Genomic DNA, 23,593 nt, shown 5'->3' with positions numbered 1-23,593 from the left:
AATTTAAACTTGTTTCCTATCATTTGGAATTAGGAACAGAGCGTGAAATTAAAGCTATGCAGTCTGTTTTGGACTGTGTTAAAATATTAAGTAAACAGGCATGACAGCTAAGTAAGAATTAGCATACTGAGCTCTAAAACTATATATGCTGAGGACAACCAAATGGGCACATGTTACGAAGAGGGAGGCAGATGCGAGAACGCTTTGTTGTGATCCGAAGCTGGCAGATGTACAAGGCAGTTGCAATTCAGAAACAGTTCAACCACATGAGTGTAGCACTGTGCTTGTGCCTAATACACTGATACTGTTCACTCAAGTTTTGCACCGTTCTGGTAAAGTTTTATGGCTACCACACTGAAATCAGCTCCTCTTCAGCTGTTCCAAAGAAAATGTAGAATGTGGTTTGGACCAAAATGTGTGAAAGTGGCACAAGCTTCTACCTAAAGATAGAAAAGCTTTTGTGGCATGATGGCTCTTAGGTGTTTTGTTTTGGGTTTGGTTTGGTTTGGTTTTATGGTGTTTGTTTGTGTTTTGTAGGGTTTTTTGTTTGGTTGGTTTTGGGGTTTTTTTGGCGTGTGTGATGCTTTTCCTACTACCTAACTGACAAAGTAGCTTAGCTCACAATTACCTGTAAGAGGTTGTATCTTGTCTGGGAAGATGAGTACTTAGCTTGCTTCGTACATCAGGTCACACAACTACACTCGAGTCCAGATAACATCTTGTTCTCTTATTTACTGTCAAATATTAGTCTTGCTTTGCTTCCTGCTGGGTTTAACTGGCTGCTGCCAGTGTTTAGGTTCTGCATACTTCTGTGCCATCGTTCATAGGTACTTTTCCTTTCAGTCTTCCACTTCCTGCTTTCTCAAAATGGACTTGATTCAGATCTGTATTTCTGGTTAGTTTTGATGGACTGCTTCATGTGCGCAGCAGATTGTCGTCACCATTCACTTCTCGCACATTATTCTTGCTTCCCTTCTGATACACTTCCGTCCCATGTAATGCCGATTTAATGCCATCTCCTCTCTCTCTCCTTCCTTTCCTACTCTGAACTTCATCCTAATCTTTCTCTCCTGATATTGTGGCCTTTCAGTTATCACGAGGTCTTAAACTTCCTGGGGCCTCTAGTGGTTAGGGTGCAGGACTCTCACCGCTGTGACCCGGGTTCGATTCCCAGCCCCCCGGGCAGATGGAGCTCCTTAGCCCTGTAAGGCAATCCATCTAAGAGGTCACTCTAAACAAACCTACGTTCTGAGACCCTCACTGCCACTGTCCAAGCTTGCTCGGCCCCGGCAGATGAACCTCAGGATTAAAGGGTGGGCTCAGTTCAGCGCACGCTGTGTCTCACCTAAAAAATCCACTGCGCAGGCTCGAAGCGTTAATGACCTTTCCCAAATCTTCACTCGCGAAGACTGGCCATTATATAAACTTCCCCTAACTCAGATCATAGTTTCTGCAGTAATCTTCATTATGCTCTGCACACAGTCCTTCTTCTGTCTACAGTAATTCAGTTTTGTGTTTGTGCTAAGAAATAAAATAACCAAAAAATATGGAGACAAATGGATTGAAATGTAGAAAATTGAAGTGGTCCGATATTGATCATAAGCCCTTTTCGGATTAGTTTTGAGGACATTAAGTCTTTGTACTAAAGAAACTGCATTCAAGTCTTGCTTGCATGACTTTCGAATTAATTTGAAGGGCCATAGAAGATTTAGTTAGAGAGCAAAGTAAAGCAATCAAGTGAGGAGCAGAGAAGAGGAATGTTTACTGTAGTATAGATTCTTAGACACTAAGTTTTAAAATTTGGGTCTTAAGAACATAGCTATTTGAGCAGCAGTTTGCTGATTAATCACATCTAGCTGTGGTCCAGTTTTTAATATATTCAAAGACTAGCATACACTTCAGTGCTTCACTCCCATTACTTCCTCAGTTATGAAATTAAGGAAAGCATTAAAATTGATTATTTAATGTTATTTATATGCTAAAGTACTTTATTGCGTGGTACAAAACATTAAGACCTCCTTTTCATGTTGTCTATTATGAGCAATTTAACAGAACTAAGCAATCAACATGCTTAGTTTCTTGTTCTGCTTTTTTAATTAGTCTAAAATGTTAAAGGCAATTGGTTTCTTCATGGATACTTAAAGGCTTATTCATTGTATTTTATGACTGAGCTGAAATCATATATTGCAGTTTTGTATTAAATGTATGGTTTCATCGACTAATTTTGAGGCACTTGTTTTCTCAGTGAAATTAAACTCTCTTGTTCAAAAGTTTAATTAATTTTCTTAAATGTTATCTTGTTCTTCCTGAGTTGTTAAGATATTTTGCAAGTGGTATGCTTCAGTAGTGGCAGCTTTATTGCCAGAGCCTCATTAGAGATATAGAGAACTGTTGATAATTGTTTGCATTTAATTTTCATGTTACATATTTTCCTACCATGTCTGTAATTGTCTGTCACATCAAGAAGTCCCGTTGCTACAGTCTGAAAGCTTGAATTATTTGAATCTTTTTTTAGGAGATAATAGTCTAATTTCCCTAGATCAATAAAGTCTTGCCCAGTCTGCGTTTTTCAAAGCAAGCTGGGCAGACAGGAATATCAATAACAAGAATATTTGTTTTCTTTAAGATTGTAACAACTCTTCATTGAATATCAGGCTGAGTTTATCAAGGAAACATTTTCACTCTGTTACTAGGGATTGAAACACCTGCCTATGTGAAAAATAAACTTTCTGGTTCGAAGTGTGACAGTATATACTTCTCCTTGGGGAGGCTTTACATCTCTTTTGTTTCTGGAATCACTGTGGTGAAATTGGGAGGATCTCCTCTATGGTTGTGCACACCCAGTGGTTGGGTTGCTCTGTGGGTAGTGCTGGATCACTCTCAAACTGAGGTCACCCATCTTAGTGGAAATTTATCTTAGGAATGAAGATAAATCAAAAAATATAAAGTCTCAAATCAAAAAGATAAAGTCTCAAATCCCTTGAGACTTCGGTCGTCTTACATTCCTTTTGCAAATTGAACCTCCCTCCACTCTCAAATAAATACACCAGTAATCAAATGCATTCTGCACCAGTAGGGATAGGTTCTGTTTCTAGTTTCTAGGGCCCTGGAAAAAAACAAGAACTGGATATGAGTGACTGAGACCAGTAGTATTTGTGGCAGATGAGCTCTGTTCGTATCTTACGGTTCTGTTGATCACTCTGATCATCCTGTTAGCCATACTGTTTTGAGTGAAAGCCATTTCCTTACATCTAGATCTCCAGTCTTTACACATAACTAACTATGGATTTCAGCTTTCTAATGCTTGGGAAGATATGTTGGCTTTCTAAAATATAAAATAACTTATTTCCAGAACGTGGATGTTTTATGACAGAGATACTTGCTGTTTGTATCACGTAGAGTTAGTTGTCTTCAATAACAGCCCAAGTGCTTTTACTGTATCTAACTGCTTGTTCTTCCCCAAGCAATCTTGCCAATTCCCTTAGCTTTCTTCAAAACATAGCTGCTGGTGGTGTCCACAGGCTGTCCTTGTAAACAGGAATAATAGTCTTTATTAGATTTCTGTGTTATTTTGTCACTGGTGTAGGAAATACTAAAACCGTACCTTGACCGTAAATGAACTGGTGAGCATCCTGCTTTTGGATCTGTCATCTGCAATCTTTTCTGAGTAATAATAAAATACTTCCTTCTCAGTCAACGGCATAAGGTAGAAGAGTACAAATGGTTACATGCACCTATTAGGGCTATTTATGTGACTTGGCTTGGAAGCAGAGTGGCCTCACAGTAATTTTCGGCTTAGGCTGGTTTCCTTGACTTTGTAGCAGCAGTCTGCATTTTGGTAACGAGAGATCCATTTGAATAGGCTGGATTTCCTTCAGGTTTGTTACTCCTCAGGCTGGTCTCTGGGTAAATACCAAGTGTGTTGTAAGACACACTTGGTGTTGTGTCCCAAGTGTGTTGGGACACAAAAGTGTTAGAGCACAGGCAGCAGAGAAAGGGTAAGAAGGAAAATTCTCTCCCCAACGTCTTGCCTACCCCCAGCTTATTCACTGTGGGGGCACAGAGCAGGGGAGAAAAAGAGAAAGCCTTGTTGCTGTGCAAGCACTGCTTAGCAATAGTCAAAATTTTAGTGTGTTATCAATACTGTTTTAGTCACATATCCAAACCACAGCACTGTACAGGCTGCTGTGAAGAAAATTAGCTCAGTCCCATGCAGACTCAGTACACCTCCACCCTCAGTTTGGGCTAATGAAAGCCCCCATGGAAGTGTTTTTCAGGAGAAGTAATGAGATTTGTGTGTGGTGTATACATGTTGAAATAAGGAGTAGGTATGGGCGATGTGTCAAATGACGTTTCTGTGAAGCACCTATTTGATGACTACCTTTCAACTCAAAGTGCATGACTTCAGTTTGCTGATGCAGAGTTTTGATTTGTCATCTTGTTCCTTATTTAACTTGTCTGTGGCTCATATCTTCAGTCTTCTCTGTTCATAATTCATCTGTGCTTATTCTCATATTTTCTCTAGTACCTCACTGCTCATAGTCTCTTCTGCTTCCACATAATAAATACTCTAAGCAATTCTGTAGCTGATATCAGACTTTCTAAATCTCTACACTTATGGTATAATGAAAATGGGCTATTTGTTTTCTTCATATTCTTTTTGTGACAGAACTCATGACAATGATCTGTCTCCCTTGTACTTTCATAGTCTCTTGTGAAACTTTCAAATGGTACAAATAAACCAATTCTTCATCTAGTGCTTTGGCATACTGAAAGAATTCTGGATAGGAAAATAGTTTTTCTTTTAGAGGCTTGATATTTTACACTTAGTCATACGATTTGCTAGATATTTCAAACTGTAGATTTATGTGCTATCAAGTGAAGGAATTATTTGGCTTATCTGAGGAAACAGAATTCTACCTAAATACAAATCTGAATTACTGTTTTGCAGTCCTTTGGAATAATACTGTTGCTTAATGAGAGTGTGCATGATTTTCTTAGTAGTTCAACTATTTCGTGGTAAATTCCTTCCATTAGCTTGTGATGGATGTTCTGTTTTATTTTGAAGAATAAGCATTGCATTCATTAGGCAAACTTCATTAAATTTGGAGCTCAATCAACTAGAACTATAATTATATGGAGAGGAGACTTCCTAATCTGACGTTTGTAAAACTGAGCCTTTTTGGAATCAGTTATTATCTTATGCAACATGACTAGTCGAGCCTTTTTATTGAACAGAGGCAGACCCTGGGAGGAGTGCCTCCAGTTAGGAGGAGTGTTATTTTCCATTGTAGTTTAATTGTTTTATAACCTTTTTCACCACAGTAAGACATCTGCTCTCTCTGTGTCTGGAGCAATAATAGATCAGATTGGTTGAAGTGGTAGCAAGCAGTGTATGCTCCTCTAAACTGTAATCTTGTTGTTAAGGTTACTTTATGGTTACTTTATGGCTCTTCAAATGACCACCTTCTACAGTTTAAGTCCAAGAAGGCTATACTCTTGTCCTTTACAGCAAAATTTATGGATATTTGTGTGGTTATGAAATAAAAAAAACTCCCACCATCCTTTATTATGAATGGAAGGTGATTTCTCTTTGTGACTTGAGAAGAATGGTTTCTATCAACATCAGGAGGGGGGAGTACAGCTGCCTATCCATTGCAGTCTGCTTTCCCTATGGTACCACGAATGACACTAATTCAGGTCAATGATCTTTGAACACTTGCTGTTTCTTCCTGCTTATATTTCAGCTAATGCTTTGCTGCATTGGTATTACTGCTAATGGTATTGCAGTGAATTTCAAGATGAAGACAGCTATGACAACATCACTGCCTGTTTTGGTTAGGTTGTAGACCTGAGCAGATAGAGAAGAATTCAGTGGAAGCTCTTATTTAGGAACAAATTAAGAATGATGTCCTTTCCACATAGTCCTTGAAGAAAGCTTAGAGCAATTAATTTTACTCTTTAATCAAACTCATAAATGGTTTTAAGTTGTACTTCTACCAGAGTATGGGGCACCCAGTGTGTTACATGTGTATTGTCCTCAGTGTTGCCTTAAGTCCAGGGCTGCCTTCTATTCAGCACAAAACTTCTGGGTGTGAGTGCCTCATTTTGGACTCTTCTGCCTCAGTGCCCAGGAGGAGAGAATTAGCTGTTTTTGTGCTGCCTGATTGACAGTAAAGGAAGAAGACTGGGTAGACAATCTGTTGCAAAATATTGACTTGTCATCTCTTGACCTTTTGAAAACGTGTTCAACCAAAAGAGTTTGAAAAAACAAAGATTGTTCTTCTGAGTCTTCCTCAAAGAAGAAATACTCATGCAGAAAAAAGAAAAATAACCCAAATTTGGTTGAAAAACCCTACTTATAAGAAAGAAGAAAAACTAATAATTTATGATAGGTTGGGATATAAATGCTATCCTTAAGAGATGGTGTTAAAAAACAATTGAGCTCTCACATGGAGTCTAGAAACTATAACAGTACTGATCTGCATCTCAGAAACAGGTACCCATCACCGCTCAGGGAAGAGGCAAAGTGTGAGTAGAAGGGGCTTTGCTCAGTAATGTTTTGTTTGATGTTTGTGCTTCTAGGAAATATAAACATAAATATATGAGAGAAAGGAGTGTAAAGAGAGGAGGAGGGAGAGCTTCAACAAACTATCAGAGTATAGCCCAGACAAAAGTTTAGAGTACAATGCTATGCCTTTAATTGACTCTTAGGGGAAAAAACGCTGAGCAAGTCTGTTTTACTGTTTTGGGCTGCATTTGTTTCTGCAGCTGTAAACAGCATGAAACAGGTTGTCAGGCAATCCCTTTTGGGGACCACTGGTTTAGGTGTGATCTCTGTATGTGGGGTTGAGGGCTCGCTTTTAACACAGTGATGATGGAAGCAGATTTCTTGTCTGTATTTGGTGAAGTCATATTGTTCAGTCATTATGAGATGCATTAGGGAAACTGTGGACACTTTTGGTCAATTCTGGAGAGAGGTCTGTTCTGCTCTTTCTGAATGCTTCTGTTTCATTCGTAAGATGGCAAAAGTAGTCATGTGCTCTTGCATTTCCATGGCCCTTTTTTCATGGTTCTGTGCAGAGAACTCCATGAAAAAGGTGGTTTAAATTTGTGAAGATGTTTTCTTGAGGACTGGCAATTAGGTATTCTTGTGCCCAACATACTGCTGTCCCACATTGTGGACACTGGAATGTATTTCTGAGATCTAGAAAACTGTGGGTGATTGTTACTGTGGTGTTTGAAATTTTTTGGGGGAGGCTCGGGTGTGGGATGGCAGACAATGACACACCCATCCATTCCCATGCAATGTGTTCTCCTTACCCCATGCCAGTTGAATAATATGAGAGCTTACTGATGTGATTACCACTGTGTTTAACTTACAAGGTTTTTATTTTTTGAAACTATTACAAGAGGAACTTTCAGGATTTCCCAAGGGTATGTATCCCTATTTGTTCAGACACTTTGCGTATTTGAAAGTTTTATCAACGTGGTTTAAATAAAGGAACAGAAATTACTTTGAATGTGTCCTGGAATCAGTATAACACATTCCAGTTTCATGTCAAAAGATACTTTGTCAGCTGGTACTGAAGGTAGTCCTTATATCCTGGTCTGATTTGCATATTTTTGAAGTGATATCTTAGATAACTGTCACATTATGCTTATGAGAAGGTGTGAAGTTAAGTGCAGTACTGTAGCTCTGCTCAAAGCAACCTCCACTTCAGGACAAGCAGTGGAATTTGGCTGAAGGCGTTAAACCTTACAGTAATTATGCACCATGGTGAATTCATATCCTCAGAACTATAGTTGTGGATGGTGGCCAGTTTGTCAGAGAACGTCTTTTAATTAATCTTGCAAAAGATGGTGTGTCATGATCTGTACTTGAATATTCTTAACAAATACCACTAACTATAGGCTTTCCATATCTAATTGAAATTAATTAAAAATGATGCATGACTGTTTCTTAAGAAATTAGTTGGTGAGATACTGTTGTGTTTAATTTTTATTATTTGGGGAAAGAAGTCCCTGAAAATGGAGTTAAGCTTGCATGTGTGTCAGTCATTTAGGTTTGTGAAAAAAATACGATGGGGTTGTTGGTTTCATTCAGTTATTGTTATGCTTGAGGGGAAAAAATAACTCTAACCATGTGAAAGTCAGAAATGGAATAGAAAATACCATGCAGGAACACTGCTCTTTAGAGATTCCATTACGGGTGAAAAGCACATTAAAAAAAACCTAAAATAGGCTTAGCTTGTTAGGACACTACTGTCATTAAATGGCTAATCATAGTAATTGTACTGGTTTATAGATTACTGGTATGAACAGTGAAATTTGACTATTTTCTTAGTGCATAGGACATTTTATACACTCTATGAAAACAAATAAAACCGATGGTAATTTTTGCTTTCCTCTAGAAACAACGATCTCTGCCTACTGAGGGCAACAGCTTAGGTAGGGGTGGCCCGAGGAGACCAGTGCTAACATGGGCAATGACTCACTACCTCATCATCCTGTCTCCCTTGTACAAGTCGATGAGTCACTCATCAATCAGCTCTAAATTGCTGCTGTTTCAAGTGAATGGCGTTTTAGGGTAAAGCACCATTGATTTTTATTTGTCTTTCAATGCTCCACTTGAAATGGTGACAGTTGAGAAAGCCATTAACAACTCACCTTGGTGAACCCGGGAGAAACTGAGGTGAACGTCTTGGGACTGTGGCTTTCTCAGTCAATCCAAGCCAGTGCGTCCCTGCTCGTCAGTCCATGCTTATCAATGATAAGGTAACTTCCATAATTGCAAACTTTGAACATTTCAGAAATAAATGTTGGGAAATGCAAGACGTTACTTCAAGTACGGATTGTTTTATCTTGCATATGGTTTTTTTTCCCTAATGCTTCTGTCCTAGAATTCCTAGTAGCTTTTTGAAGCTGAATGTCTTTCTGTCCCTTTTTTTTTGTGTCGAACTGCAGTTGCTCAAGTTCAGGTTAGAAAAGCAGATGAGAAGGGCTATTTTTCCATCTTTAGTCTTCTTTTCTTCCCAGAAACCAAACTGTTCCAGAGTGGTGCGTTGAAAGAGAAATGGGAATCTTCTTATGTACCTGATATTCCTTGCTCGTTTTGATTATTCTTTGTGCTGACATCTTTGTAGTAACTTTGCTTTGCTACTGCTTCTGTTATTTTGTCATGTTTGTGATGTTTAAGAAAAGTAATGAAATAATCACTTGTAATATAAGTTCTTCTTTTTGCATGTAGGAAACTCGCAAATGGGTGCTACCATAGTAGATGCATTGGATACTCTTTATATCATGGGGCTTCATGATGAATTCAGAGAAGGTCAAGAATGGATTGACAAAAATCTTGATTTCAGTGTGGTGAGTAAAGCTTGCCCTAATATTTCTCTAGTCCTTTTTAGTGTCCCCCTTGGGGGAGACAGAAGAGATCTTTCAGCTGAAACTTAAAAAACATATGAATCAAAGTGTCATATCTAAGCTTTAACTGAGTTCTCTGTGTATCTAACTTTATTTTGGAAAAAAAATATACCTCAACCCTTTTGCACTTACAACTGTAAGTAAAGTCATGTCTATATATTGTGTTTTCAAAGTGCGAATTATAGTTGGATAATGGAAGAAAGTGTTCTGTGAGAACCAACAGGGCCTCAGAAATGAAGGCAGAAAGGTGAAGTTTTATTAGCTGATAGTAGTTGCAACTAACTGAGCTATGAAAGACAAATTTCCTCCAAGCCAGTGTGTAAATTACTTAAGAACACAATCTCTTCTTCTTCTTCTTCTTCTTCAATGTCCTTAAGGGTTTTAATGTGAAAAATGCCACCTGAGTTGTTGAGTTTTCCTTTTCTATCACAAGAATTTCCCAGTCAGACATATACAGCATCTGACATTCTTCGTGTATGCAGAGTTTGGAAACATTACATGGAAGAAATGGCTCTATTTTAGTCTTATTGATTAGTGTTCTTATTACTGATTTTGGGACTGTCACAGACTCTGTGATGGAATTTTTATTTCAGTCCTTGGATTTGCCCTATGGTTCCAAAAATAATTTTTCATTCAATAAATGCACATAATTAAATGTAGATATACACTCAGAATTCAGCAAATGCTTACTGTTGTTTTTATATCTTATCCTACTTTTCAGAAATTATTTGTTTCAGCTTTTTCCTTTTCTTTTATACATCAACTGTCTGGCAAATGTTAAAGAAATTTTACTTTGCTTTTTCAGTTAGTGCCAGATAATTATTCAGTCTAAAACTGAAGATCCTAAATATATCAGAGACAGTGTAGACATAATGATACCATTATGAGGGTGAACTAAATTACTTCCATAACTTTTTTCTGATCTAAGGCAATTTCAATATAAATTTGCAGAATTAATCTAGGATTTGGATTGAAGAAATTTACATGACCCACTAGGGTTCAATTACGTCTTCCTATGTATGAGAAACTATCTCTGAAGGTTAATGAGTTGTCCTGTGTATACACTAGACTTGAGTAATTTCCTTATATGGTTTGAAGTTTATAAATACATGAATTTGTTCCTCTTGGATTGTTTTACTTGGAAATGGAAATATTTTGTTTCACTTCACACTGTACCATTGCATGTGTGATTCATGACTTTAATAGCTATTAAGTGGAATCATATGCTGCATTGGTGTTATTTTTCTTGTATCACTTGTTTATGAAAAAAGAACAACCTTTACTAAAAACTCATATTTGGGAGTATTTCAAACTTTAGGCTTTTAATCATCAGTGCTATTTGAGGAAATCTTTAAAGTACTCATATAATCTTTCTGAAATAAGTAATACATGCAAAATGCATTGATTTTGGACACAAGCAAAATGCATGATATGACTGGAGGTGCCCTGGAAATAGCATGAAAGGAAAGACATACCTATGGATATATTTCATCTGTGTGTGAATTGGTGAGTCAGCTTGTACAGTGTACATTCTAGTGACTTTTCTGGATAAAAGGAAAAGTCTACCCCATCTCAAAATCTCTTAATAAAACTGCATTTCTGTGTCTAATGGGTTGAAGAGAAGTTTACGGGGGAGACAGATGGAGTGTATGTGGGCAAATGAGTGAATGGGGCACAGAGGGAGTCAGAAAGATATTAAAATTACCTGGTTCTTCTTAATTTTTCTGTCATTAAATGAGTCAGAAGATACTGTTGAATTTAGCCTGAGGATATTAATGTGGAGGAAGGCAATAAAATGGTTTGTTCTCCTGAGTTTCTCGGTAGTCTTGCAGTATTTCTTGTCATAACATTAAATACATAAAGGCTGTTCCTAGACAGAAACTGTTAAAATGGAGCTCTGAATTTTAAATTGCTCATTAGTAATTCAGGTTAAAAAAGTGCATTATGAGAATTCTGTAATTATTATTCTGCTTTATCCTGTAAACCTAGAAGATTTGGTGTTATGCTTAAACATAAGAGAAAAGATGCTGAATTATGGAAATGTATGGTCCTTGCCTTCTTTCCCACCATCCCCAAATTAGTGTAATTGCACTTTGTGGTGATAGTATGAGTAGAGGGCAGAAGAAAAACTAAGTTGATTTAAAAAAAAAATCACTTGAAGCTGTAATTAGAATTATCATTTGATGTAATGAAGATGTGTACAAGAATTTCAGTATGGATCTAGAAACTGAAACAGTACAGACCCTTGCATGTAGTTTGGTTTAGGATATCTACTTGCCTCTACCTTGATTTTTTTTTTTTCCTTTGAATAAGAAATTGATTATTATTTATTCTTTCTTTCTCTTCTAGAATTCCGAAGTGTCTGTATTTGAGGTCAATATTCGCTTCATTGGTGGTCTTCTAGCAGCATACTACCTTTCAGGACAAGAGGTAAGGAGAGTGGAAGATGTCTGTGAAATTCAAGGTATTCTGTGAAGACCTTTCTAGAATTTTAATTTCTCAGCAGTTTACAAACTAATTACATGAGTCAGTTGTCCAGAATAACCAAATTCTTAGAGTATGAATCTTTAAAGCTTGCTTCTCTGCAGACCTGGCACCATTTAGGACCCTTTGTTAGAGCTTTGAAATGTTTCTTTTATCAAGATGTTTTCAGAAGATATCTACTCAAATAAACATCAACTTGAAATGTCAAGTGAAATGTCAACCTTCTCATGCCAACAATAACTTGTTTTGATGTTCCGTAACTTCATGAAGGGAGAAAGAATAGGTTTGTCACTTGTCCTGCAAGGCTGTAGGTTTGCTTCATCAAAGCACTACACAATCTCCTTACCACTTTCTCAGTGACAGACTGATAAATAGCAGGCCAATTTTGTCCTACTTTTGAAACTTCTATTAAAAAAGATCAAAGACTGCTGAGCATGTATGCAAGGACATACTTATATTGAAAAAATGCTTTTACCTAAAAACTTGCAACCATGAGCTTCTTTGGTCCCACAGTCACATTGCTGTGACCTCTTACTTCACATTCTTTGACAAGGCTGGAGCCTGACCCAAACTACAGATTAAGTTATAGCTCTTCTCATGTCTTAGCAGCTACCTGTCTTTAATCTGTTGCCTGTCTGATTTCTTTGATTTTGTCCTTTATCTTTCATGGCCCTTCTGTAGCTCACTGCCAGACATATATCATGGCTTAAGGTTCAATACAATTTCAGATGTTCATAAGTATCTTCCTCCTTTGTTTAGGGAAGCACTGCATACATATCATCAGGTTCTCAGGTATATTAAGCTCCACTCCTAAAAATAACCAAGAGAAAATCCATAATTAGTTGACTCTTTAGGTCTTCGGAATCATCCTGGGATCTGTGAATTTTCTCTTGTATGAGTGTCTTCTCCTTTGGAAGAAGAGCTTGGTGGCAAAGCAAAAATCCAGTGTACACCATGAGAGAAATGGGTAGCTCATTTTTCATCAAGTGCTACTGCTTCACCTTCTTCAAACTGGAGCATGCTTCTTGGAGGCATCTACTGTGAATATGAAAAACCTCAGAGAAAAAGCAAAGATCACACATCTGTAGCTGGATTGTTTGTGTAGATCAAAAACTGTTTTGCCCCAATATGTAGATGGGTACTGCCAAAACACATGCTTTGCCTGCAATTGTAAAGCTGAGTATTCCTTCTTTCATTTGGTTCTAACTGCTTGGTAGAGCCAGATCAAGCTCCTCTGCTTAAAGAGCTTTCATTTCTTTTCTTCTTAGAAAGCACCTACCCTCTGTCTTTCCTAAATGTTCGCCACTGGTTTGTCTTTTGTTTTTAAGAAGATTTCTATGGCACTGTTCTCTCCAACAGTCTTCAAATGCTTCATGACTTGTGGTACAAGATTATTCCTGTCAAATGTCCCTATGAATCATCTTTATTTTTCTAAAGAACAACTGCTAAAAAAAGTGTTCAGACTGCATTCCTTTCAAAATAGTGTGGCAGCTACGATTGCTTTGGGTATCTGAGAGACTACATCATTTGCCAAGTTGGATGGTGTTTCTCTGCAATTTGTCATTGTGAATATGACAAGCAAGGGAATCTGAGGCTTTTCAGCAACTGAGCCCAGGAGAGACACCTGTGTCTGGGAACTCCTTGGAGCTGGAAACAGGTTTGTTTTGAGATGTGATTTCCAGTCTGGTCTTTTCTCTCTTGTTCCCAAGAAGGGAAGGTATTCCTTAACTCAGGATTGTGGCATGCCTGATTTCTTTTTTTACTGCATTCAGACACGTGAGGAGACACTTTTTAGCCACTGTAAGACAGACAAGCCTGTTATCAACTGTTCGGATGTTTTGCCAGGTCAGGGTTGTGGGCATGCACATGGACTTATTCCTCTAAGGGAATCTCTATCTAGTGATAGACTTCATTCATCAAGCTATCATTTACTTGCTCATATTCACTTACCAGACCTTCTTGGTATTTCAATCCCCATCTCCCTTCTTCCAAGCCTCTACTTCTGCAAGACTGTTGCTAGAATGTTTTTGTACTGTTTTCCATACTCTTCTGTGTCTTGTTTGATGTCTTTAAAGTAAGGTCCAATACAGGCTGCTTTGAATGAATTCTGGTTTTCTCCTTTTAATATATAAATATATATATATATGTATATATATCAGCAACAGCAGTTACTGCTCTTTGGTAATAGTTATAAAAGCCATTCTTATTTAATGTTACTATAATTACTTAGTCTTATTAAAGATGCTGTAGGGACAACCATAAAAGAAAGTGTCCAAGACTCAGCATCAACTGTGGAACTTTAATCACTTTTAAATGGCCACATCTGGAGAATTTGATAGTCATCATGGTTTATCTCTATGGTTTCACCATTTGTAGGGGGAGGGCTTGATAGGATTTTATCTGATTGAATCATCATGGTAGATATTGACTATAGTTTTCTAGTACAGCAGACTATTAACTTAGATAAAACTGTCCTTGTTAGTGCTTTTATTGAAAACATGAATTTTAAAAAATTATTTAGCATGTCTGTTGGCATGATTCTGTGGTCTTGATGGTATATTTGCATTTTAACTGTCATGTTACTGGTCTTACATAGAGAAGGGTCAACTGTGATCATGTTTTTAATAATGCTGGTTACAGTTGACGGTAAAAATTTAAGCCTTTCATATTAAGATTGTAAGTGTTGCTGTACTTTCTTTTATCAGTGGGAGTTCCCTCTTACTCACTGCAGTGAATGGGGAAAAATAATCAAAAATAAAGCTGCTGTTTTTAGCCACTGACACAGGTTGGCTGAAAATGCTGTAGGCGTGTCCTGTCCCGTGTTGAATCACAGGCCTTTCCCTGTGAAACATGACATCTGTAAATCTTTTAACAGCTCAAACTTTTCCCTGTGGGAATTTATGCTGGACTTCTGTGTAGGATGAGCATGTAAAACTAAAGCTTGAGAAGAATGCATTTTTATGCAAATGTCTTGGTTGTCTTGCCTTGCTGTACCATTCTGTTAATGTAGGAAGACAAAATTGTTTCTATGATTTGGGAAAAAGCAACATCTTTCTCCATTTTTCCATGTCAGAATGACTTTTGAATAAAAGAAAATAAGATATGCCTGTGAACCTTGGCACAGTGGACAATTTGCCCACGTGTCTGTTTCAGTCTTTTCTGGTTGAAACAACACTGATATTTATCTGGTGACAGGGGTTGTAGGTCTGCAATCTGGGGGGGCCTTATTTAAATCCTCTGCACAATACGTTTTTCCTGGCTGATCGTGGACAGACCAGCTGGTGTCTGGCTAGGTGTACCTTATTAGATCTAAGAGCGTGCCTTCTTTGCCTCAGCTCCCATGTAGGAATGAGGTCTCAATCTGTCATTGCTTTTGAGATTCTTTTAGCCTGCGGCTTTTCTCCAAGTACTTTATTGAAATATATAATGAATATATGCTAAAATAGTGGAATATAGAATCATAGAATGATTTGGGTTGAAATGGACCATTAAAGATCATCTAGTCCAAACCCCTGGCCATGGGCAGGGGCACCTTTCAGTAGACCAGGTTGTCAGAGCTCTGTCTGACCTGGCCTTGAACACCTCCAGGGATGGGGGATCCACAGCTTCTCAGAGCAACCTGTGGGTAGCCTTATTACCCTCACTGTAGCAAATATTTTCCTTATAGGGCTTTGAGCAGCCTGATATGGTGGAGGGTGTCTCTGCCTGTGGCAGGGGTTTGGAACCTGGTGATCTTAAAGGTCACTTCCAGCCTAAACAATTCTGTGATTATATCCAGTCTAAACCTACCATCTTTTGAGTTTTAGAACTGTTGACTCTTCTCCTGTCACTACAGGCCATAGTAGAAAGACCTCTTCATCTGTTTTGAAAACCAGACCCCCTTAGGTACTGAAAGGCTCTTTTAAGGTCTCCCCAGAGCCTTTTCTTCCCTAGGCTAAGCAATCCCAACTCTCTCAGCCTGTCTTCACAGGAGAGGTGCTGCAGCCCTCTGATCACTTATGTGACCCTGCTTTGGACCCGTTCCAACAGGTCCACATTCTTTCCTGTCTTGGGACCCCAGAGCTGCAAACAGGATCCTCAGTATGAGTGGGGTATACTGTATACTGGATTATTTTGAAATTATATTGTCAAACCAAAGAAAGAAAAAGAGACGTAATAAAAAGCAGAAGAAAAAAGCATGATTTCTCCCAGGAGTGCTGTATGACATAAAATCATAGAATCGTCTAGGTTAGAAAAGACCTTGAAGATTAGAGTTCAGCCTGTCTGGGCAGGCTCTTTTGTTTTTTTCTGTATGCCAGAGTTTGCTTTCCAGTTTTCCCTGAGCAGCCGATGCAAAGTGTTTACTTCACTCATTGCTATCTTTATTAAGCTGTATGTTAATAGTCATAATCTCTAAGTACCAAAGTCTCTAAATAAGAAGTGCAAAATTCATTGTGCCCATACTCAGTAAGGAGGTACTAGTAAAATATTTTTTGAGGTACAGAGTTTAGGAGACTCGCTTAGTAGAAAGTGGCTGGGAGCCATACTGTGAGAACTAGGCACTCCTGTTTTCCACTCTAGGTTATGATAGAATGTATAAAATCATTATTTTAAATTTTGAGCAAACAGGATTGTAGTTAAAGTGTGTGAACTACAAGTCTTCCACCTTCTGAGTTCAGAGGCACCATGATGCTTCCTCTTTTTCATCTGTCAAATGGAGTTAACAGTCCAAAATGACATACTGGTGCTAAAATATTACTTCTTATCTAAATTGAGCCAGACTGTTTCTCAGTAATCCCTGCAACAGTCCTTTAATTTCTTTAAGAACTAGATATGGTCTTCATTATGCTTGGGGGAGGGGTAGGGGATACAGCACTATGATACAGTTGATATTATAACAGAAATAAGTAGAAATTAAATATTCCCTATGTCTAGTTTGGAGTAAATGTTGACTATGGCAGTTTAGGATGAAAATCAGCCTTACATTAATTAAAAAAACAAGCAGACAAAAGAACACAACAAAATTCCCAAACACAACTAAAAAGCAATCTTTTTTTTTTTTTTGTGGCTGCATTAAGATATTTGTTTTTTTGATGCCAAGCAAGGCATTACTTAGCATTTTACCCAGAACAGTAGATTTCTTTGTTTATTCCAAGTTATTCTCTAGACTGACTGTATGAGAATGTTGTGTTCTTTATGATTTTCTTTATTTTATTAGTCTTGGACAATATCTCGGTATCACTCTATTGTATGTAATAGCATCAGGATAGAAATGCTTAGTGAAAGAGTGTCATGTATACTCAGAGATTAGAACAAGATAAAGCCACTTGCATTTCACAAAAAAAAAAGGGTGATGTTGCAAGGATGCTATTGCAAAAGGATGCTCTTATTGTTAGATTGGAGCTGTCTATTCATACGGTATTTTAAAGTCTTTTTCCAGAGAGTTTGCCTGGGAATCAGCCATAGTGTATAACTGGTTTCTCAGAATGTAGCTTTGGAATGTTTTGTGGCTGAAGATTTTATTCAAGATCAGTCATGTTTGGTGCTTGCTTTTTCCCTGGGTAACAAGAGGTTTTCGCTTCACCATGTACGTTGGTATTGGTAAATTCTTTCTTTTTCAACACAAATAATCGAGTTGATCTTTATTTTGTATATGACTGATTATAAATTCTTCCACTTCTTTCAGTCGCAGATCTGTGGATCTGGTTATTTTTGGGCATCGGGGTAGCTGATACCAATTGCTGAGGGAGGATGGGAGCACTGCTTTGTAAAATCACTGCCTGACCTAAACACTCTCAACTCCTGGTGCAAAAAAACAACAACCAGGCAAACAGTAAGAATGAATAGCATGAAATAGAAAAGAATTGGCTGATCTTTCTGTGTTAATGCTGAAACAACAAAGCTTGCCAACAGACTGCAGTGATAAGCTGCAGGAGAAGTTACAAAATAGATCCATGATGAGAGTGTCTGAATGTAGAATTTGTGAGAGTAGGCTACCATGAGACTGGGAATTGCAGTGTCCTCAAGGCCTAAGACAGTAAAAGATCTGCAACAACCTGATGTAGGGTAATGCACTGGAATCTTCAACAGAAATTGGATTGTCTTGTGGTGTGCAGCATGAAATGGTCCAAGAGTTATAACTTCTGTTATGCTGTCCCCTCACCTGGGTAGTGAAGGAGCAATCAGGACGAGGAAGACTTCGTAGATGACAATGCCAGCAGAAAGCAGCTGCAGTCCTTCATATTGGCTGTGTGAACTTTGAGTTCATAAAGGCAGATGGAGATTCCTAGGGCATCTTGCAGGATCCATTGTTCCTCATTTCTGAAACCCATCCAAAAGACAGCAGTGAAGATGCTGAACCCTGCAAGGAGCAGTATCTTCACTTCCAAGTCTTTGTGAACACACTATAAATGAACTTTCTGCTCTCCAAATGGGAGTTTGTTCAAGGAGGGAGGGAATGACAGCTGCAGAGCCCAAATGTTGCATACGTGCCGAATCATCCTGTAATTAAACACAGTGAATGATTGTAGGAGCAATAAAGCTTAAATAAGATAAAGAGTACCAGAGTTGAGTGCTCTGTGTTCAAAATTTGATTTTTTATAATTGTGTTTGGTGAATTGCTGTCGCTTCTCCTCTATGGCTCCTGCCCAATAGCCTCTGGCATTGAGTATACCCACTGCTGGAATGAATGTGATACTCTTGTTACATGCCAAATGTCTGTCCAACTTCTTGAATAATAAATAGATAAAGTCCAGGTTTTTTAGCAAATCTACAGGAATAATCATCTCTTCACAGTGGTCCCAATCATAGACAATCCTAGACAAGCAAAAAAAAGCCCATCCATTGATCATTACGGAGTTATCAGCATCTCCCCAGCTGTAGAAGGAGTCTTCTACCTTCTGTATGCCAAATCTGCCCTTTACCCCATGGCTACGGCCCCACTTGTGTCTGTGACACCGTGTGGCTCACTGTGGTGGCAAGCCCTCAATGCCATGGACCCCTTCTGAGGCTTGGTGGCACCTGGGGTGCCACCAAGTTGGTAAACTCCTTCCAATAGCAGTTTCAGCTTAGGTTAAGAATTTTGGTGTTTCCCTTGTGTGTTCCCAGTGTACTTTATTTTCTGCTGTCTCATGACTGTGTGCGTTAGGAGTTGAGCAAGATCCTGTTTATACTGAGAGCAGGAAATAAAATCCTCTAACACTGAGAGAAAGTACCTGGAGCAAACATACCCAGGCATTTGCCACAGCTTCAGGTTGGAGAAAGCAGAACACAAAATGCATGTCATCATCAGAAGACCGAGGAGCTGTAGTTAACTGAGCCTAAGAGAGTCAGAGGAACATGGTGTTACATGGATTTATTTTCATTCACTGCAGACCTTGTTTCAGGTGCCTAAATTTTATTCAAATTACAATGACTAAATTTTATTCAAATTTTAAATGTGTGGCTTTTCCCTGACTTTCTGGGCATTAAAGAAGAAATAACACAAAAACATGTAAATAGAGCCCTAGTCTATACAGAAAGACAAAATTATTCTGCACTTATTTCAGTGGGTGAGCATATTTTTTTTGCTGATCATTAAGAAGTCATTGCTTGTTTTATGTGCTTGCTCTCTGGGTTTTTTTTAATTGTATCACAGGCTCTGGAATGCATCTTCCAAGATGGTTGTTTTGAGGGCTTCCCCCAAAGAGGTGTGTATGCTGACTGTAGTACTGTGCTACCAGTATTCCTCTGTTCCAGATCTGAGATGGTCAGTAGGTCACAGGGTGCTTGGGAAGTAGTGCTCTGTCCTACAAATGCATGAAATGCAACCCCAGCCAGAGGGGAGATCACAGGGGAAGAGCTAGTTAATCATCACTCATACCTTCTGTGCAGGAGACTTGGCAGGTGTGTGTGTGTGGGACACCTGTGTTTATAAGTACCCAGGATGAACCTTCTGTTCTTGATCTTTGCTGTAGAATTGTATTGGGCATGTGTCCCATAAATGTTCATTTATGAAAGTTTACAGTATTCTTGTGAGACTGCATGTTATCATGCTAATTTCAAACGTCAGTAATTGCAAAGTGGATAGACTTAAGGATAAATATACTGGAGATAGTCACTGGATTTGGAGTGCTTCAGTGATCAGGAGCGTGACTTTACCTTTTCTCAGCAATTAGAACTCTGAGTGCCTATGGCCCTCACTTAACAGTCCTTAAAGCTTCTGACAACTCAGCACATTTTCTGAAGCAAGATGAACCAGAAGAAGGAATGCCATAGCTAGCAGTGGTCTCTGAAAAGCTGGATTTAACTCTTTTAACTGGCATCTCATAGGAAGTCTGTTACAAAACCAAACATTGAGCCCGTGGCTTTTGGATTCCTCCCTACAAAAGTTTATCTGCAGCTGTTTACAGCAGGATTCAGGGTTTATTTCCACTTCTTGCATATGTTCTGGTTTGTAAAGAAAGCGAATGAGAATTGAGATAAGAACATAATTCCTACACGCTCTGCCTAGAGTCCTTTGTTAGCAGTCAAATCCATAAGAGATTTGTAGGGTGTGCAGGAGTAACCCCATCTTGCCTTTAGAGTAACTAAGCATTATCTGGTGTAAACAGCATTTGTCTGAGGAGAGAGTGCACAAGTTACCTGTTGACTGCTTGCTTTTTTTCATGAAGTGGAGCTTCACAAATCATTAAAACTTCTGGCATGACTGGTGGTGGCAAATAAAATATTCCTGTTAGCAATAATGCACGGAATGACAAAAGCCCAGAGATGGATAGAGGGTTGGTTGTTGTGCAGTGCACATGGCTGTGCTTGAGAAACGGCATCAAGTAAGGAAAACAAAGTGAATATTATTCTAATGGCTGTTGTGTGATAGCATCAGGAGGACAGTTAGACCACTATAACAAAGTGTTCTTGTCTGCTGATGATTTATTAGTACAATAAAAAGGGTAGCTTATTGTTTTATCTTCGTTGAACAAACTTATTTATGATATTTGCAATATAAAAAAAAAAGATTAATGATTTACTTTGTCTACCTTTGCGAGCCTTAGATATAAAGCAGTTAGTTTACATGACTGTCTTTTTCATCTTTTTAAAAGCCATCAAAATGACATATCTTTCTGGGCAAAATAGTAATATAGTTCACATGGATAAATCCATCCTCAAATCTCATTTAAAGTAGAGCACGAGGGCTGTTAAGTACCTGATACTCTGTTAACAGACAATCAAACTAATCCTGAATCTGACAGGCAACATCTCTTCTATTCAGGAAAATTCAGTCAAATTATGTTATATATGCCAATGCACATCCTCAACAGCAGACTTAAATATATAAAATATAGGTCTTCAATAAACAAGACTATATTATGTGTCCTGGTTTCACAGAATTCTTAAATGTACCTATGAAATTATCTAAATTAAAGCTTTAAGGCATATATAAATTAAGTTTTCAAAGGTTGAAAATCTCAGAAGAGTTACTAACAGTGCATACGTCCTGTCCAATGAAAATGAGATTTGAGCTTGTTGCCAGGAGATGAGCTGCTTATTCGTAAGTAGTTGTGACAGCTCACTGGTCTCTAACAGGACACAGCCTGAAAAATAACTCTTTTTTTTCCTTGACTTTTAAAGCATTGTTTCATATTGGGCGTTGCCACTGCTCACTGCAGTGCAGATTGTAATGCTTGTGCAGTTTCTGTTTACCATGCTTGTAGTAAACATTTTCTTGACTGGCAAATGACACTTGGCCCAATTTATTGCTGCATCTTGGTACTGCACAGCACCTGAAGCGGAGAAAAGGAGGGGAAGACTGACTTCATTGCAGATTTATTCCCTCTACTCTGTCTGATTGGAAGCAGGTTTTTCCTATTAGCATAACATACCTTAAACTGGTTTAAATAAAGGACAAGCTGTTTTAGCAGTAGAAAATACAATAACTGTGCAGTGATAGCTACTTATGAAACTCACTCTTTGGTCATGTTCCTGCAGAGGGCTATAAAAGCTAAGAAAACATAGATCATTGGTACAATGTCATGTATCTCCTGTTGACCAAGTCTCTTAGTTTTTGTGTCCTCCTTCACTAATTTGAGTCATACTAATGCTGATGGGCACCAGTGACAGCAAGCACAGTATCCTGCCTGTTATTTTGCCAAACATTCACTTACTGGCATTATTGTTGACACAGTAATACATTAACTGAGTTAATGTAAAACCCGCTGAGTTTTCCTGGGTACTTTCCTCCTATGTTAACATCTACACTGACCGTTTTCATGCTTGATCTGATCCAGAGAGGAAGTATGGTATTGTCTTTTGTCAACTGAAAGCACAAGTTCTTCCAGTGGGATTTTTTTCACTTTAAAAACAGAACAAAAAATAAGGCCGTGGACATGATACTGCTCTTAAATAAGGCATCTTTGGCTGGTTTTGCCTTTTCAAACTTGCTCTCATTCAGTGCTCGCTATCATGCTTTTGTCTTAAAAAGGCGTTTGAATACTAAAAACTAAGAACAGATACGGTGAGAGAAAAATAAATGCCATGAATGCTACAATAGCTGCTAAGCAAAACCACTAAAAGCTAGCAAGAATGTTAACAAAAATCATGTTGCCTGTAATGATGTGTTGCACCTATTGTATGATAAAGACGGTGAACTCTTCTAGTCTGTGAGGAATCAAGTGGATGCTGTCTGCAGTAATATTGTATTGCCATTTATGAATTGGATAATCTGGGAACAAATCGTTAAAGAAATGACCAAGAAACTCTCTAGCCCATTAACAATAATTTTTTTAATTCAAAATGTAAGATTGCAGATAAGTGCCTAAACCAAAAGAACGGAACTATGTCCATGTTCAGAAGGACACCGTTTAAGGTGACCTAGGTAACTGTGAGCCAGAGAGTCTGACTTCACTCCTCTTCCCTATCTCTGAAAATCACTTAATGGAAAATAAGAGATCATCAGTACATTTGTGACTTGACAATGAAAGTCTTCTCTTAAGAATGTATAGCTCACTCTAGCTCATGTTGAGATGGCAAATAAGTAGAAAACTCCAGAGAAACTTAGTCGAATGTTCAACTTGCTCTGTATAAATTAAATGTATTTTAATGTTACCAAAGGTGTAGGTGCAGGCTGCAAGTACAAGAAGGGCGAACAACCCATGTTGGACAGACCACCGTGGGAATAGAACAAGGGATTGTGTTTTAAGTAGCTGTGGCTTTCAATATACTTTTTTTTTTTCTTTCTTTGTGGAACTCACAAAAAGCAAGCTGCTCAGCTTGAACTTCTGGTGTGAAATCCAGTGGCAAAGGACCCATGAGCATTTGGATTTATAAATAGGACCTTTGAATACAATGAGGAATTTTATTTCTGTTTAAGTCATTAATAAGGGCTGCTGTTGGTATGCTGCAAGATTCTTGGTAATCATGTTCCTAGAAGGATTTGTAGAACCAGCAGAAGCGATAGAAAAATTGTGAAAAATTAGAGGACTGATAGTTATGCCTCCTGCACACATGGATTTTCAGTATGTGGTACATGACACAGCCCAGATACATCTCTGGAAAGAATGTTTTTCCTAAGTACTACTTATTGATGTAACTATAAAGGTATCTTGGTACTTATGCCTTATTTTATGCAGATGATCAGATTGTTGCTCTTGAACCTTTTTTATTTTTGTTTGCATGGCATAGAGGAAGAACATTTTTATCTTATTTCTAGCCCTGAGATCTATAAATTATG

At 38.2% G+C, this 23,593-nt stretch overlaps 1 protein-coding gene across 1 annotated transcript in view; it reads left to right on the top strand.

The window, feature by feature from the left end:
- MAN1A2 (mannosidase alpha class 1A member 2) overlaps positions 1-23,593 on the top strand; it is a 138,857-nt gene that overhangs the window by 57,884 nt on the left and 57,380 nt on the right. Inside the window, exons 4-5 of the mRNA XM_017814630.1 lie at positions 9,251-9,369; positions 11,776-11,856. Coding sequence (XP_017670119.1) covers positions 9,251-9,369; positions 11,776-11,856 — 200 coding nt within the window. The remainder of the gene's footprint in view (positions 1-9,250; positions 9,370-11,775; positions 11,857-23,593) is intronic.

Source organism: Lepidothrix coronata, unplaced genomic scaffold, assembly GCF_001604755.1.
Source record: "Lepidothrix coronata isolate B3197 unplaced genomic scaffold, Lepidothrix_coronata-1.0 Scaffold46, whole genome shotgun sequence".
Taxonomy (NCBI): Eukaryota; Metazoa; Chordata; class Aves; order Passeriformes; family Pipridae; genus Lepidothrix; species Lepidothrix coronata.
Note: the sequence above shows the minus strand (reverse complement) of the source record. Positions and strands in the feature narration are given on the sequence as shown.